Source organism: Dreissena polymorpha, chromosome 16, assembly GCF_020536995.1.
Source record: "Dreissena polymorpha isolate Duluth1 chromosome 16, UMN_Dpol_1.0, whole genome shotgun sequence".
Classification (NCBI taxonomy): domain Eukaryota; kingdom Metazoa; phylum Mollusca; class Bivalvia; order Myida; family Dreissenidae; genus Dreissena; species Dreissena polymorpha.
The window spans coordinates 40423488-40436859 of NC_068370.1; the positions used below are offsets into that span (position 1 = coordinate 40423488).

General features: G+C 34.3%; 2 protein-coding genes across 10 annotated transcripts in view; one reads left to right on the forward strand and one right to left on the reverse strand.

Moving 5' to 3' along the window:
- LOC127861869 (uncharacterized) overlaps nucleotides 1-6221 on the forward strand; it is a 59951-nt gene extending 53730 nt beyond the window's left edge. For all 4 annotated transcript variants that reach the window (XM_052400581.1, XM_052400580.1, XM_052400579.1 and 1 more), the window contains exons 15-16: nucleotides 2326-2789; nucleotides 3339-6221. In XM_052400581.1, coding sequence (XP_052256541.1) covers nucleotides 2326-2789; nucleotides 3339-3709 — 835 coding nt within the window. In that variant the 3' untranslated portion in view covers nucleotides 3710-6221. The remainder of the gene's footprint in view (nucleotides 1-2325; nucleotides 2790-3338) is intronic.
- Nucleotides 6222-9178: 2957 nt separating this feature from the next.
- LOC127861589 (regulator of G-protein signaling 22-like) overlaps nucleotides 9179-13372 on the reverse strand; it is a 93598-nt gene continuing 89404 nt past the window's right edge. For all 6 annotated transcript variants that reach the window (XM_052400205.1, XM_052400204.1, XM_052400202.1 and 3 more), the window contains 2 exons: nucleotides 11983-12017; nucleotides 9179-11426 (listed from right to left, as the gene is read on the reverse strand). In XM_052400205.1, coding sequence (XP_052256165.1) covers nucleotides 11269-11426; nucleotides 11983-12017 — 193 coding nt within the window. In that variant the 3' untranslated portion in view covers nucleotides 9179-11268. The remainder of the gene's footprint in view (nucleotides 11427-11982; nucleotides 12018-13372) is intronic.

Here is a 13372-nt window from a genome sequence, read left to right on the forward strand (position 1 = left end):
CATCCTTCAAGGTCAAAGGTCAAACAAAAAATTTAAAAAATCAAAATGTGGCGTTATCATGAAGCTGCACATTTTGAGTGGTGGAAGTTCAAGGTCAATGTCATCCTTCAAGGTAAAAAAATAAATAAAACAATTTCAAAGCGGCGTTCTCATGAAGCTGCACATTTTGATTGGTGGAAGTTCAAGGTCAAGGTCATCCTTCAAGGTCAAGGTCATCCTTCAAGGTCAAGGTAAAAAAAAATCAAAGCGGCGTTCTCATGAAGCTGCACATTTTTAGTGGTGGAAATTCAAGGTCAATGTCATTCTTCAAGGTCAAGGTCATCCTTCAAGTTCATGTCAAAAAAATAATAATTTCAAAGCGGCGTTATCATGAAGCTGCACATTTTGAGTGGTGGAAGTTCAAGGTCATCCTTCAAGGTCAAGGTCATCCTTCAAGGTCAAAGGTCACAAAAATAATATTTCAAAGCGGCCTACTTATAAAGCTGCAAATTTTGAGTGGTGGAAGCTCAAGGTCAAGGTCATCCTTCAAGGTCAAAGGTATACAAATAAAAAAATAATAATTTCAAAGCGGCGCAATAGGGGTCATTGTGTTTCTGACAAACACATCTCTTGATTTTTTCAAACATGGTTAAAAAACACAAATATTTATTTTTATTATTTTATTTTTGAAATACCGTCCAAACATCCCACCCAAGAATCCCCCCCCCCAAAAAAAATTAATTTTTTTTTTGCATTTTTGGAAGATAATGTAATAAATGACCACACCCCCCACACTATACACCCCTCTCCACTCAACCCCTCCATCCTTTGTGATTGAAATTAAGATAGGTCCCTACACCTTTAAAAAGAAAAATAGATGAACGGTCTGCACCCGCAAGACGGTGCTCTTGTTTAATATTTATAATCATTATGAATATGTGCTCTTACAAGCTTAAATTAAAACAAAATTCAACTAATTTCACTGTAACATAATATTTAATGTATATCAAGAATCATGGTTATACTGACATTATTTTTGACAAAATTAGGGTTGCTTTAATATGCTAGAATAATGTTTTAGATTTTAGTAACATTTTGATGCATTCTTGATAATGTTGAATTTGTTTGTCTTTGGTTAAAATTAGTTTTGCATCTAGAAGGGACATACAAATATGATGCCTTCATGTCTAGAAGTATTTATTTATTTTGTTAGGTTTTTCTTAAAACACCAATGCAAAGGTACACTTTTATCTTTAATATTTTTAACATTGCTATGAAATAATTCAAAACAACTAAGGGCATCTTTTCTTTCTTTAAGTGTGGCCGTAAAGGGTAATTTCACAAATTGTACACAGACATCACACATCTACCAATATTTTACAAAAACAACAATCGTAAACTGTGAAAATCAGACATTGTTTGCATCAAAACTATGACACTTATCCATTTCACAAATCATAACTAGGTTAAGTTTACTCAAGTCTGTCATCCGTGGATGAAACGATATAACTTATGTAAAAATATTGCCGCTGCACTAAACCTTCGAATGTCATTTTATTTCCTGAAACTATGTTAAAACATTTTTCGTCTGAGTCGGAAACAATATGTACAAATTACATATACTTACTTTTTGCAGTTAATTATCTTGGCATTTGCGACTGCAATAATTTACAAAACGAAAATGAACATAATTGAGGGTGTGTTTAAAAAATAACATAAACAAAAGCGTTCGCGATTTTAAGTGTCAAATATTCTTAGCAAGTTTCAAGATTATTGGGGAAAAAAGTGAGTTCTATAATGTCTACAAAGTTTCAGAATAGCAGTTTAGAAAAAGTATGCCACATACCCCGGGGCCATCTTTTTCAAAGGGCAATAACCATTTTTTGAACTAGGTCGATATTTCATGGGAATGCTCAATCCACTTTCATGAATATGGGATAATTAATGTTAACAAGGTTTTACTATCGCAATATCAGATAAACTTCCCCGCCCCCTAGTAGCATGGTTTTCAGTGTAATGGAATAATGTGAATAGAGTTATTACAGGTTTTTATGTTTGTTTTAATAGATGTAATCACTGTAATACTTAAATTTTACAGTTCCTATACAATATATCTCTCCAAATGATCTAGATCGGGTCTGACTGTCTTCCGAAATGTTTAGATTTCGCAACATTTGTCTTAAAGAATGTCTTCAGACAATTAAGGTTTTTGTCCCTGACATTCTGTTCAATAACTTCTTTGTCAATTCTTTGATGTTTACTGTCAGTTGATTGAAGTCTTCTTTGTGATTTAGAGTTTTTACTTCGTCAGCTTAGAGTAAAATTTGCTGCTTTTTTAAACCCCAGTGCACCCATCCAGCCTGACCATGTAAACCAAACAAGTGCTGCAAATCAAGTCATCATAGTTCAGAAACAGACACGGCATATATTTAGAGATCATACACGAATATCCAATATATCAGGTATCTGTGAGACAGCTTCTGGTGAACTTGTAATCACAGGCCGAAGGAATTGGAGCGTGGAGCTGCTGAATTCATCATACGCGGTTGTTGACAACCTCCAGTTGCCTCAGCAACCAAAATCCATGTGCAGCACTGATGGCAACACAGTGGCAATTGTTGTGGGTTATAATCAAGTTTTCTTTATCAAAACGACCAATGCTCAGCTGGTAAAGGACAGGACGCTGGAGCTTCAACATAACTGCCTGGGTATTGCTCACCGTCAGGGCACCATATATATTACATCAGGTACAGCACTCTACCAGTACACTGTGGATGGAGAGATGGCAGGCTATATATATATGCATAGAGGTAATTTGATTTCCTGTGATATTTTCACTGCTTATAAATCTGATTAACGTGTGTTTTGTTTTTAATCATATGCACACAATTTTGAACAAATCACTTAATACCCTGTTAAGAAAAATAGCATATGCTTGTTCAGATCAAGACCTTCCCTGACAAAATGCAACTTGAAATTATTTTTCCGAACAAATGGCTGACAAATATACGCCCACAATATGGCCATTTCACAACACTGTGGCATAAACTTAAAAGATATTGTCCAAAAAGTGACTGCTATATGTTATGCTTTGTATGCTTCGATGTATGATATTTCTCCAGTATGTTTTTCTAAAATAGTTTATTTGTATTCAACTTTCTTACGATACTTTCCAAAACACCTTTTTATAGGGATTTTATGTAAAAAAAGACAAAAACTTAACAAAATTAGCTGCTCAAACTGGACCTGTTTTTCATAATATATGAAAACTATCTTAAAACGATTATTTCATGCGTCATTGTTAAATGTTTATTAGTTTATGGTTGAATAAAACATGTACACTCAAAATGCTTCTTTAGGATTAAGAGCCACATCCTGTGCAGTCAGTCCAGATGGAGACAGGATATATTTGGTTGACGTTGAAGGTCATCAGCTGATCACACTGTCCAGGAATGGCACAGTCATCTCCATACTATCGGACTCTAAACTGGTAAGGCGATACACTGACTTTCCAGGCCTGCATGTGACAGACTTGGGACAAGTGCTGGTGTGCGGAGGACACAGGTCCGACACAATCTTCCAAGTGGACAAAGATGGGAAACAGATACTGGCAAAGGTGGTCACAGAAAAAGAAACTGGGAAGATAGTATCTGTCTGCTACAGCGTACGCACAAACAAACTAATTGTCGGAACATTATACTATACTAGCTTAATTGAATACACAATTTAGTGACTTATTTAAAATGTAAATGATTATATGGTTCTCGGACACTGTTGGTTTCCGGACAACCTCTGTTTTATCCAAAATAACTATTTTTTGTGACTCCATTTTTTTCTGACACCCAGGTTTTCCAAAATAGTTAATGAATCTTATTTTTCGGGCACTTGCATTTTCATCAATCAATTTGCGTTAATCCGATGACACATCAAACATGTGTTTTACAACCTGATAACGATTTCAAAAAACTAGAAAAAAAAATGTAGTCACTGTACCCGTTCAACGTTCAAACTGAAACAGTATTGCTGTTGTTTCCTTCCTTAAAACGTGCCATTGTCAATATACACATGTACAGTAGAACATAATATATTATGACAAGAAATGAGCTAAGATGCACATGCCGTTTTGTGAAACATGCTATACATTATAATACATACATTATATATAATGAACATTTTCTGTCTGGTACCTTACATAATGACAACACAGATATTTTTTAAGTTTCAAGTTAATGTCGGTAGAATCAAAGACAAATGTAGTATTTAATTCAAAACTGTTGAAGTTCAAGAAAAGGACTTTATTCCACTAAACGCATATATGCAATTCATCCCAGTCTTGCCAAAATCGCCCCAGCATCCCTCTGAGATGCAAACAACCACGAATACCGTGCAGTCTGAGTAGTTAATCACTTCATCCATCTTAGTAACACTATGGATTACCAGAACCAATACAAACACAGACATTAGATAACCCAGAGACTGTAGCAGATAACGTACATTTCAAGAATAAACCCCGGAGATTTTAAGTGGAATGCTCCCTCATGTAAGATGAATAAAAGGGCGTATCGACAAATAATCAGAAAATATATTATTTATAGAAATTCACATTTTGAATATTAAATTAATCTAATCACGCTACTGCAATAGCTGAAATAATCTAACATTAATGTCTTGTAATTGCTTCAAGTTAATTACAGTAACATGAATAACAGTAATGTAGTTATATTTGCATGTATACACTATTTGACATAAATTGTAAATTTGACTCAAAATTGTGCATTATTATGCGTAAGTTAGGCCCAGGAACTTCTTAAAAGTATCCCGGGTACTCTTAATTGTACTGCAATGTACCCCGGGTACGGACGATACGCTTATAGACAGCCGGTTATACCCCGGTATACTTTTACATATATTTCCTAATCCCGGGTACTTTGTAGTATACCTAAGAATTCCCGGGGTTACAAAGTATCCGGGGTACTTTTAAGAAGTACCTGAGCAGACAATGACCAATCATGGTTGTCTCAAATGGATACAATTTCAAGACCAGCGCCGAGGGTAATTCTGCATTAGAAACTAGAATTGTGTTGTTTACAGTTAAAATATGTGTTAAAGTTGGACGTCTACCCTGCTTTCGTTTTATATGATCCCTTAGTTCGTTACTACTAGTTTTGTATGAAAGGTTATTACAAAATTAATTCCAACTATCTGTTGTTGCTTGTTTAATTACTTGTTTGACTCCCATGCGGTCTTAATTTGTTCATATGTTGATCCTATTTTGACGCGGATGCATTTTTCTACATGTTTTACGGTATTTAATGGCTGATTCACATTCATGATTCGACCACAGTCCACAGCATTTACTTTTTCTTTTTTTGTTGTTGTTTGCAATATGACTTAAGTGCTGTGTCAAGTTTGTATATGTAAGATTATAAGTTGATATGAACACTATGAGACCTTTCCAACGCAACACTTTTCAAACTTGAATATCTAAGTAATGAGTTAAGATTTTTATTTAAAACTGCGCATGTGATCATTTGACTAAATTCTGTGCAAGATAACGATACAATCATTCATTCGTGACGCTTTTGCACGTGGGGTAGGTGTGGTTTCATCTTTTTGCACGTGAAAATAGTGAAACGCGATATGATTTTTTTTTGTCAATTTCATTTTAGGTGGGTTGATACACCAGGTAAACATGAAATTTATTTAAAAATCAATATGTCTCGTTTACAATTTCAGGAGCGCAACCGCGCAATCGGCATGTTGCAGGCTACCTTCCCCACTTGCTGAAGCATCTGATCGTCACGGATGAATGATTTTATCGTATGCTTGCACATACTGTAGTCAAATGATCACATATACAATTTTAAATCAAAGTAGTTACTCACAACTGAGCTATTTAAGTTTGAAAAATGCTGCGTTCGAAAAGTCACCAAGTGTAGTACAACGTTGTATAATTCCAATTTAATTTCAATTTTATCATTCTCGGTGGGTTTTTACACCAGAAAAACAAAACATTAATTAGAAAAACAATATGGCTCGTATGAATATTCATGAGCGCATTGTTGCAAGCCATGTAGCAAGCCGGTCGGTCATTAAGACATGTAAGTTAATGCGTTTTACTTTTCAAATTATTATTTTACGATGTATGATTTTGAGAATTTTGCTTTTTCAGTGATTTTTTAATTTGTAGTGTTTGATATTTTAATGTTGATCAATTTCAATTAAATTTATATGAAGTATAAGATATGTTTTGAATTAGTCTGAGTTCAAATTTCACAAAATCCGTTCTAAAATAAGGGAGCTATATTTATTTAAATACTCGTTGCGTTAGAAAAGTCTATAAGTGTATGTCAGTATTATATGAAATAGGAAGGAATTCGTTATCACACCTATTTTCAAAGTTGGTCGATTGCTAAGGTGAGTTTTTGTGATTTTCCATTTGTGTTGTATGGACGGAAAGGTATTTTCTATTCATAGCTTAAGGTTCATTATAATTGGGAGATGACAAAGGCCAAAATAATCGTCTATGAAGTTAAATTCGGGTAGAGATAGAGCGTGGGTTGAAATAAGGGCACGATCGAGTTCACTATTAGAGTGGTCTTCGCGGTCAGCCAGTCGCGTTTTGGCCATCACGTGTGAAGTTGAGTCATTGATGTTCGTGAATTTTAGATTTCCGGCATTACCGTCACATCGTGGATCATCATAAGGGTTCCAACAGCGGCGATTTATATTGAAATCCCCAACAATAATATTATTAATTCTGTAACATATTGTATGGAATATTTTAGAATGGTTTTTACTTTTTAGTAGTATGATCTTTAGTTTGTGGATATACTCATATACCGGTAATACGGTAAGGTAGGTGCTTAGACATGAATAGTGTGAAGACACACGATTCAATCGGGCAGTCCAGGTTGATATCTATTCATTTCAGTAAAGGGAATTCCCGATTTTAATATTTTGTTTTCTATTCTTCGGGCGTTCCACGATATGGCTTTAAGACCTAAATATTTATATTTGGTAGCATAGTAGACATTGAGAGGCGTTATAGCGTTTCATGATAGTAATGTTCGAGCTAAGTGAGGATTTCGTCCCTTATAACGACCGTGCGCGTCGCGGAAGAAGGCCGGAAAAGGCGGCGCTAGCGCGGTCCATCTACGGAACCTTGATTGAATAATGGCCGTTGAACTAGTTATGGCCTTTCGCGCTTCCTCTCCAAGTCTTATAGGAAGTTTAATTTGTTATGTATATACTTCTTAATGAGTTACGATCTTCACAATAATTTATTCTGTATAACAGAGGGGGGGTGGAATCACGTGATAGTCAACATGGCGAGACACTTATGTTCACCGTTTTATACCCTATATTAATTTTGTTTGATTTTTAAATGACGCTTATTTTCCAGCCATATCAGTAAAGGGTGATTTATTTCGTATTAAAATTTGTTTATACCTCGACTTTACTCCCCGCATATTTTATTAGTAGAATGTCATTAAATCATCCCACTAAGACATTGTGCAGCGAGTAAAGTCGAGATATCGAGCGAATATGAATACGAAATAAACGCTAGCTAGTTTATTACTGATACGGCTGAAAAGTGAGCGGCATTAAAAAAAATAATACAAGTAATAAAGGGTTTAAACGGCGAAAATACCTGCCTCGGCATGGACGTCACCATCTTGACTATAACGTTATTACCCCCTATGTATAATTGAGCTCTGCGCAAGAAAAAAAACTTACCGACAATGTTCTCCGTAGATCTATGAAGTTTTGTCGTAATATATTTAATGGCAATTAAATGTTTACAAAATAAAAATCAAAGCGCTGAAGGCACTGTAGGTGTTCGCTGTAGTAAAATGTCGTCCTTGATTAGCTTGTGCGCATTGCACAGGCTAATCAGTATGCACAGGCTAATCTTATTTGACATGCATTTAGCCCCGTTTTCTCTGAAAGCAGCCAATATGTACAGATTTCAATGATAAACACTAGACTGGCCAATCTCGTCTTACAAGCTGTTAAACACTATTAGTCATATAAACCCTCTGCAGTGTACCCGAGTGGTGAAGTATTAACAGGCAAATGTTGTGGTTATCTTTCCTAGCAGACGCTCTATATAGCATTTGTCGTCTGCTGCAACAGGCAGTGGTTGTCTTTCCATACCGTACCTAAGGCTTCTAAGCACATACTGATTTGCAAAATATGGTCTGTAACATTAGTGTGAGCTAACGCTCACACTAATAAGACATATACATAACTCAGTAAATATTGAAGACAGAGTTATGGAACATTTACCCATTACTTGCTCTCCAAGCTCTTAATCAAGTTTAATTTGAATTGATTCAACACTTTCCACGTTAAACTTTGAACAAGAAAATTACAGTATGTAATCAAGATCTGCAAAAAAAAAATAAACGAAGGGGAATAACCCAAACATAGAAAGTTATGAACTGTGAACCCTGCTCTTCCTCTTAATGTAATATATTAATAGAGATTACGTTTCATTATATTCCCTCCAACACTTCTGAATTTATGTTCAGCGTGTTAACAATTAACAAAGGGCAAAACCTCTGTACACACTTCAGTTATTATCCTTTAACATAGCATTTTCTCAAAAAGCCAACAATATTTATATGAAGGTTGAATTGTATACCTTCAACACGGGCAGAATTGAGCTCCACACAAGAAACAGACTATACGAAAAGCATAGGGCAACAACTCCAAAACTAATGATAAGTTTTTGTTTGGACTATGCGTTTCCTCTCAATATCCTCTATAAAATGTACACAAAGTTTTATCTAATTACCGTTAATACCTAGGAAGTTATGCACTGCACAAGAAATTGACTAAAGCATAATACCTAAGTAAATCCTCAAGAGAGAAAATTAAGGTGTTTGAACTCCATACTTCCTCTAGCGTTATATAAAGTTTTATTTTAAACATTCAATTCCTCCAGATTTATGATCGACACAATAAGAGGGACAGACTGACTGACGGATGAAGTAAGGACAGATGGACGGACCATGTGATTAGTATATATATGCCTACTTTCTGAAGCATAAAAGTAAATATATCTCATAAAGAGCGACTATGAATTGGTTAAATAAATGTCTATAGTTACTTGTAAATACTGTGTGAACCTTCCCATTTAAATTATGAATGTTGATAGAAATGTATTGTGATGAAAATAATAAAAATAATACAGTACAGATATTTATTAACTAATGTAAATTTAACACGTCACATAATTATATTCAAATTCAACAATTATATAAAATACAATTTGTAATATTTATAATAAAATAGAACTGGAATACATGCATATGAAAACCACAATCATAAATTTTCATAATGACCACAACTAATAAAGTTTGTAGACTTTGGGATTTTCTTACATCTTTAGATGATTTTAAAGATTAACAAACTTTTACATAAGTATCCCCATAACACAGTAATTCAAGGTATGTACAGGTTTATTTTGTTCCTTGTGTTTTGGATTCTTTTAAATTCACAGGAATTGCCTATTGACGATATGTTGAACCACTTGTCTAAAATGCATCTAATTATTATTATTTGAACATGTTTGACCTTTGAAAACAAAATGTGACATTGACTTTTGAGCCACCTCCTAATGGTGAACATTTGTGTTAAGTTATTTAAAATTGTTTTATAAATAATGAAATAACAGTGCAGACAAGTGGCTGATGGCTTAACGATGACACAAATGCATGAACATACATTCATCAATTGTGACAGCCATATCACTTTCCACAAGCAGACTCAAGAATTGAAAATATGGACTTCTAAAAAGTGGATTTTTTTTGTTTGAATAATGATGGAAACCACACTGAACAATAATAAATATGTGTCACATGAGCCCACATGAAAATTCTCTCTAAAAATGCATATTTAATACATGATTTTTCCTACATTTTTTTACAAAATTACATGAAGAACACATACCACATAACAACAGAATAAATAACAAGGATATCACAGACTGCATGGCAGGAATCACATTACACAACAGTTAACAACCTACAAATTAAATTGTTCATCTATACATGTAAATTGTTATCATGGCATACATTAAGGTAACATATAGAATTAAAGTTCTTATTTCATAAGAGCATCAGATATGACTTCCTGTACTTTTTATCAATTCAAAACGCAACTAAAATGCTTTCAGACATAAAGAAATTAAGTATCCTTTGAATTATCTCCATGGCATTTATGTCTTCTTACATCTCGCGAAAATATTAATACTTTTGTTTACTAAGCTTTAGAAATAACTGGATAAAACTAGGTAAAAAAATCAACACTTCAACAACACTCACTATTCATTTAAGTAGAACCCATACACATATATTTTATTCATAAATATCATACGGTGCTTCGAACCAGAACCAGACCAGAAGATTGGTCTAAATATGGAGTAAATATTTCGCTGCTAATTTCAAATCTGTTATAAATTATTAGGTAATTCATAAGCGTTGTATAAAATACAGCAATTAATTATAAACCTATGGTTTTTCGTCTGCAAAATTCGCATTGCATTCAACATACAAATACTATAGAAACCCTGCTCTCTAATAGTATTTTCTGTTTTTCCATCATACAAGTAGCGACACTACTTTGTTTGCTAATTTAAATGTTTGGTAAACTTTTGCAATTACAATAAATACAATGCCTTAAAAAAACATAACTTGGCACAGGATGTGATGTCAACGTCATAAATTGAGGTAACTTTGTTTGGTTGAAAACTTCAATTGACTAAAAATTGATTTGGTTTGATACTTAACCAGTAATATTCCTTAAAAGGTATAAAACAAATGAAATATCACCATTTGAATGCATGATGTTTATAATATTTAACATAAAAATTCATGAAGTAGGTGTCCACAACTGAATGGAACACTAAAAATGAACTCTGTGTGCTATCGAAATAATTTTGTCCATATATAAAACATACTGAATACTTTGAGGTATGTCAAAGAAGGCAAGTATTTCACCAATGATTAGATGATAGGTTCTTTAGTTATAAAAAATATTTTATACTTGAATAACCTTTTTTTAAATTAAGGTCAAAAACATAAACATTCATTCCAAAAGTAAGAACAATGATATTCATAACTGTTTAAATATATAAGAATAAACCAAAAAAACATATAATACTTCATGTATTACGATAACTTAAAGTAATAACACTCAACTTGCAAAGCAATTACCAGTAATTAACAAGTGAACTTTAGCAGTTTATACAACTACATGTTCTGTATACGATATAATTATTCACTTTGCTGTATTATCCGTCTTTGGGTCCTGAAATGCCACACGTGTCTGCGACTGCATACTGTCTGACCTAACTTGTCGTGGCAGCCTGTGGTCCCCTACCTGTTGTGGGTCTAACAACGAGGTGTTGCTGCCAGAATCTTTACTACGACGCTTCCCTGAAGTAGAACATGGTATTATTCCATAAGATACAATGCTTTACAGGAGCACATACTGATGGGTTATTTAGTATTCATAGGTTTTTGTTGTTGTGAGAAATAGCTGTTTGAAACTAACTTTTTTTTGTCTATAATATTACTTTTGTCTAAATTGTCAAGGTTTGGAAAAGAACAGACTTGTTCAAAATTAAAGTTTGGACCAAGTTAATTTTGAAGAAAAATGTATTTACTGACAGACTTGACAAAACCAGGGGTTTACAAGACTTTTTGGCCAAAAGATGTTTTTGTTCAGAGAATAAATTATTAATTTAACCAATTGTGACAAGAGTTAATAATTGAGGTCATCTGTTAATTTGAAATGAAGAATGGTGAGTTAATTCAAACAAAACAATTCTATACAATATGATGTAGTAAGAAATAATATACTGCTAATCTTTATTTCTAAAATGATCAAAGTCTAATGTCCAACCCATAATATTAAATATGCACTTGGAAACTAAATTTAAACATGTTAAGATATTTGATGACTACAATAAATCATGAACTGTTCCCTTACCATTAGTTACATCTCCATTCTGTTTGGGAACTTGTCTGGTTGGGAAAAAAAGAAAACCAATGTTACACATGCCAACATGCAGTCAGTTCTTTGTCATTTCATGAAGAACTCCTTTCTTTTAGCAAAGTTAATTTTACTACATAAGAACATCAATATAGGTTAATAGACTTGTGAATTATACATAGTGCACAGGCTAAAGCTTTTTCTTCAGCCATGGCATACAGGGATTTCGTTTAATGACATTGGCTAGAAATTACAAATTTATTCTTAGACTTTTGACTAACAATATACAAAATATATATTTAAAACTTCTGGATAATGGGGGATGTAAAGTTAAATATATATTTTGTGAGACAGTCCCTGGGAAAAATGGACTTGATGCACATACAAAACAAGAGGGCCAAGATGGCCCTAGCTCGCTCACCTGAGGCGTCGGTTCATTCAATCTTTACCAAATGTCAAACCTTACCTAGATATTGTCCAGACAAACATCCTGGTCAAGTTTCATCATTATTTCATCTGCAAGTCATGATCAATGTTCCTATGAAGTTTCATGATCCTAGGCGTAAGCATTCTTGAGTTATCATCCGGAAACCATTTTTCTAAGTTGAGTCACCGTGACCTTGACAGCCATTGTGTGAATACGTTTTTTGGCACTGTGACCTTGACCTTTGACCTAGTGACCTGATAATCAATAGGGTCATCTGCGAGTCATGATCAATATACCTATGAAGTTTCATGAACCTAGGCATAAGCGTTCTTGAGTTATCATCTGGAAACCATTTTACTATTTTGGGTCACAGTGACCTTGACCTTTGACCTAGTGACCTGAAAATCAATAGGGGTCATCTGCGAGTCATGATAAATGTACCTATGAAGTTTCATGATCCTAGGCCTAAGCGTTCTTGAGTTATCATCCGGAAACCATTTTACTATTTCAGGTCACCGTGACCTTGACCTTTGACCTAGTGACCTGAAAATCAATAGGGGTTATCTGCGAGTCATGATCAATGTATCTATAAAGTTTCATGATCCTAGGCATAAGCGTTCTTGAGTTATCATCCGGAAACCATTTTACTGCTTTGGGTCACCGTGACCTTTGACCTAGTAACCTGAAAATCAATAGGGGTCATCTGCGAGTCATAATCAATGTACCTATGAAGTTTCATGATCCTAGGCATAAGCGTTCTTGAGTTATCATCCGGAAACCATTTTACTATTTCGGGTCATCGTGACCTTGACCTTTGACCTAGTGACCTGAATAGGGGTCATCTGCGAGTCATGATCAATGTACCTATGAAGTTTCATGATCCTTGGCATAAGCGCTCTTGAGTTATCACCCGGAAACCATCTGGTGGACGGACGGACCGACATGAGCAAAACAATATAC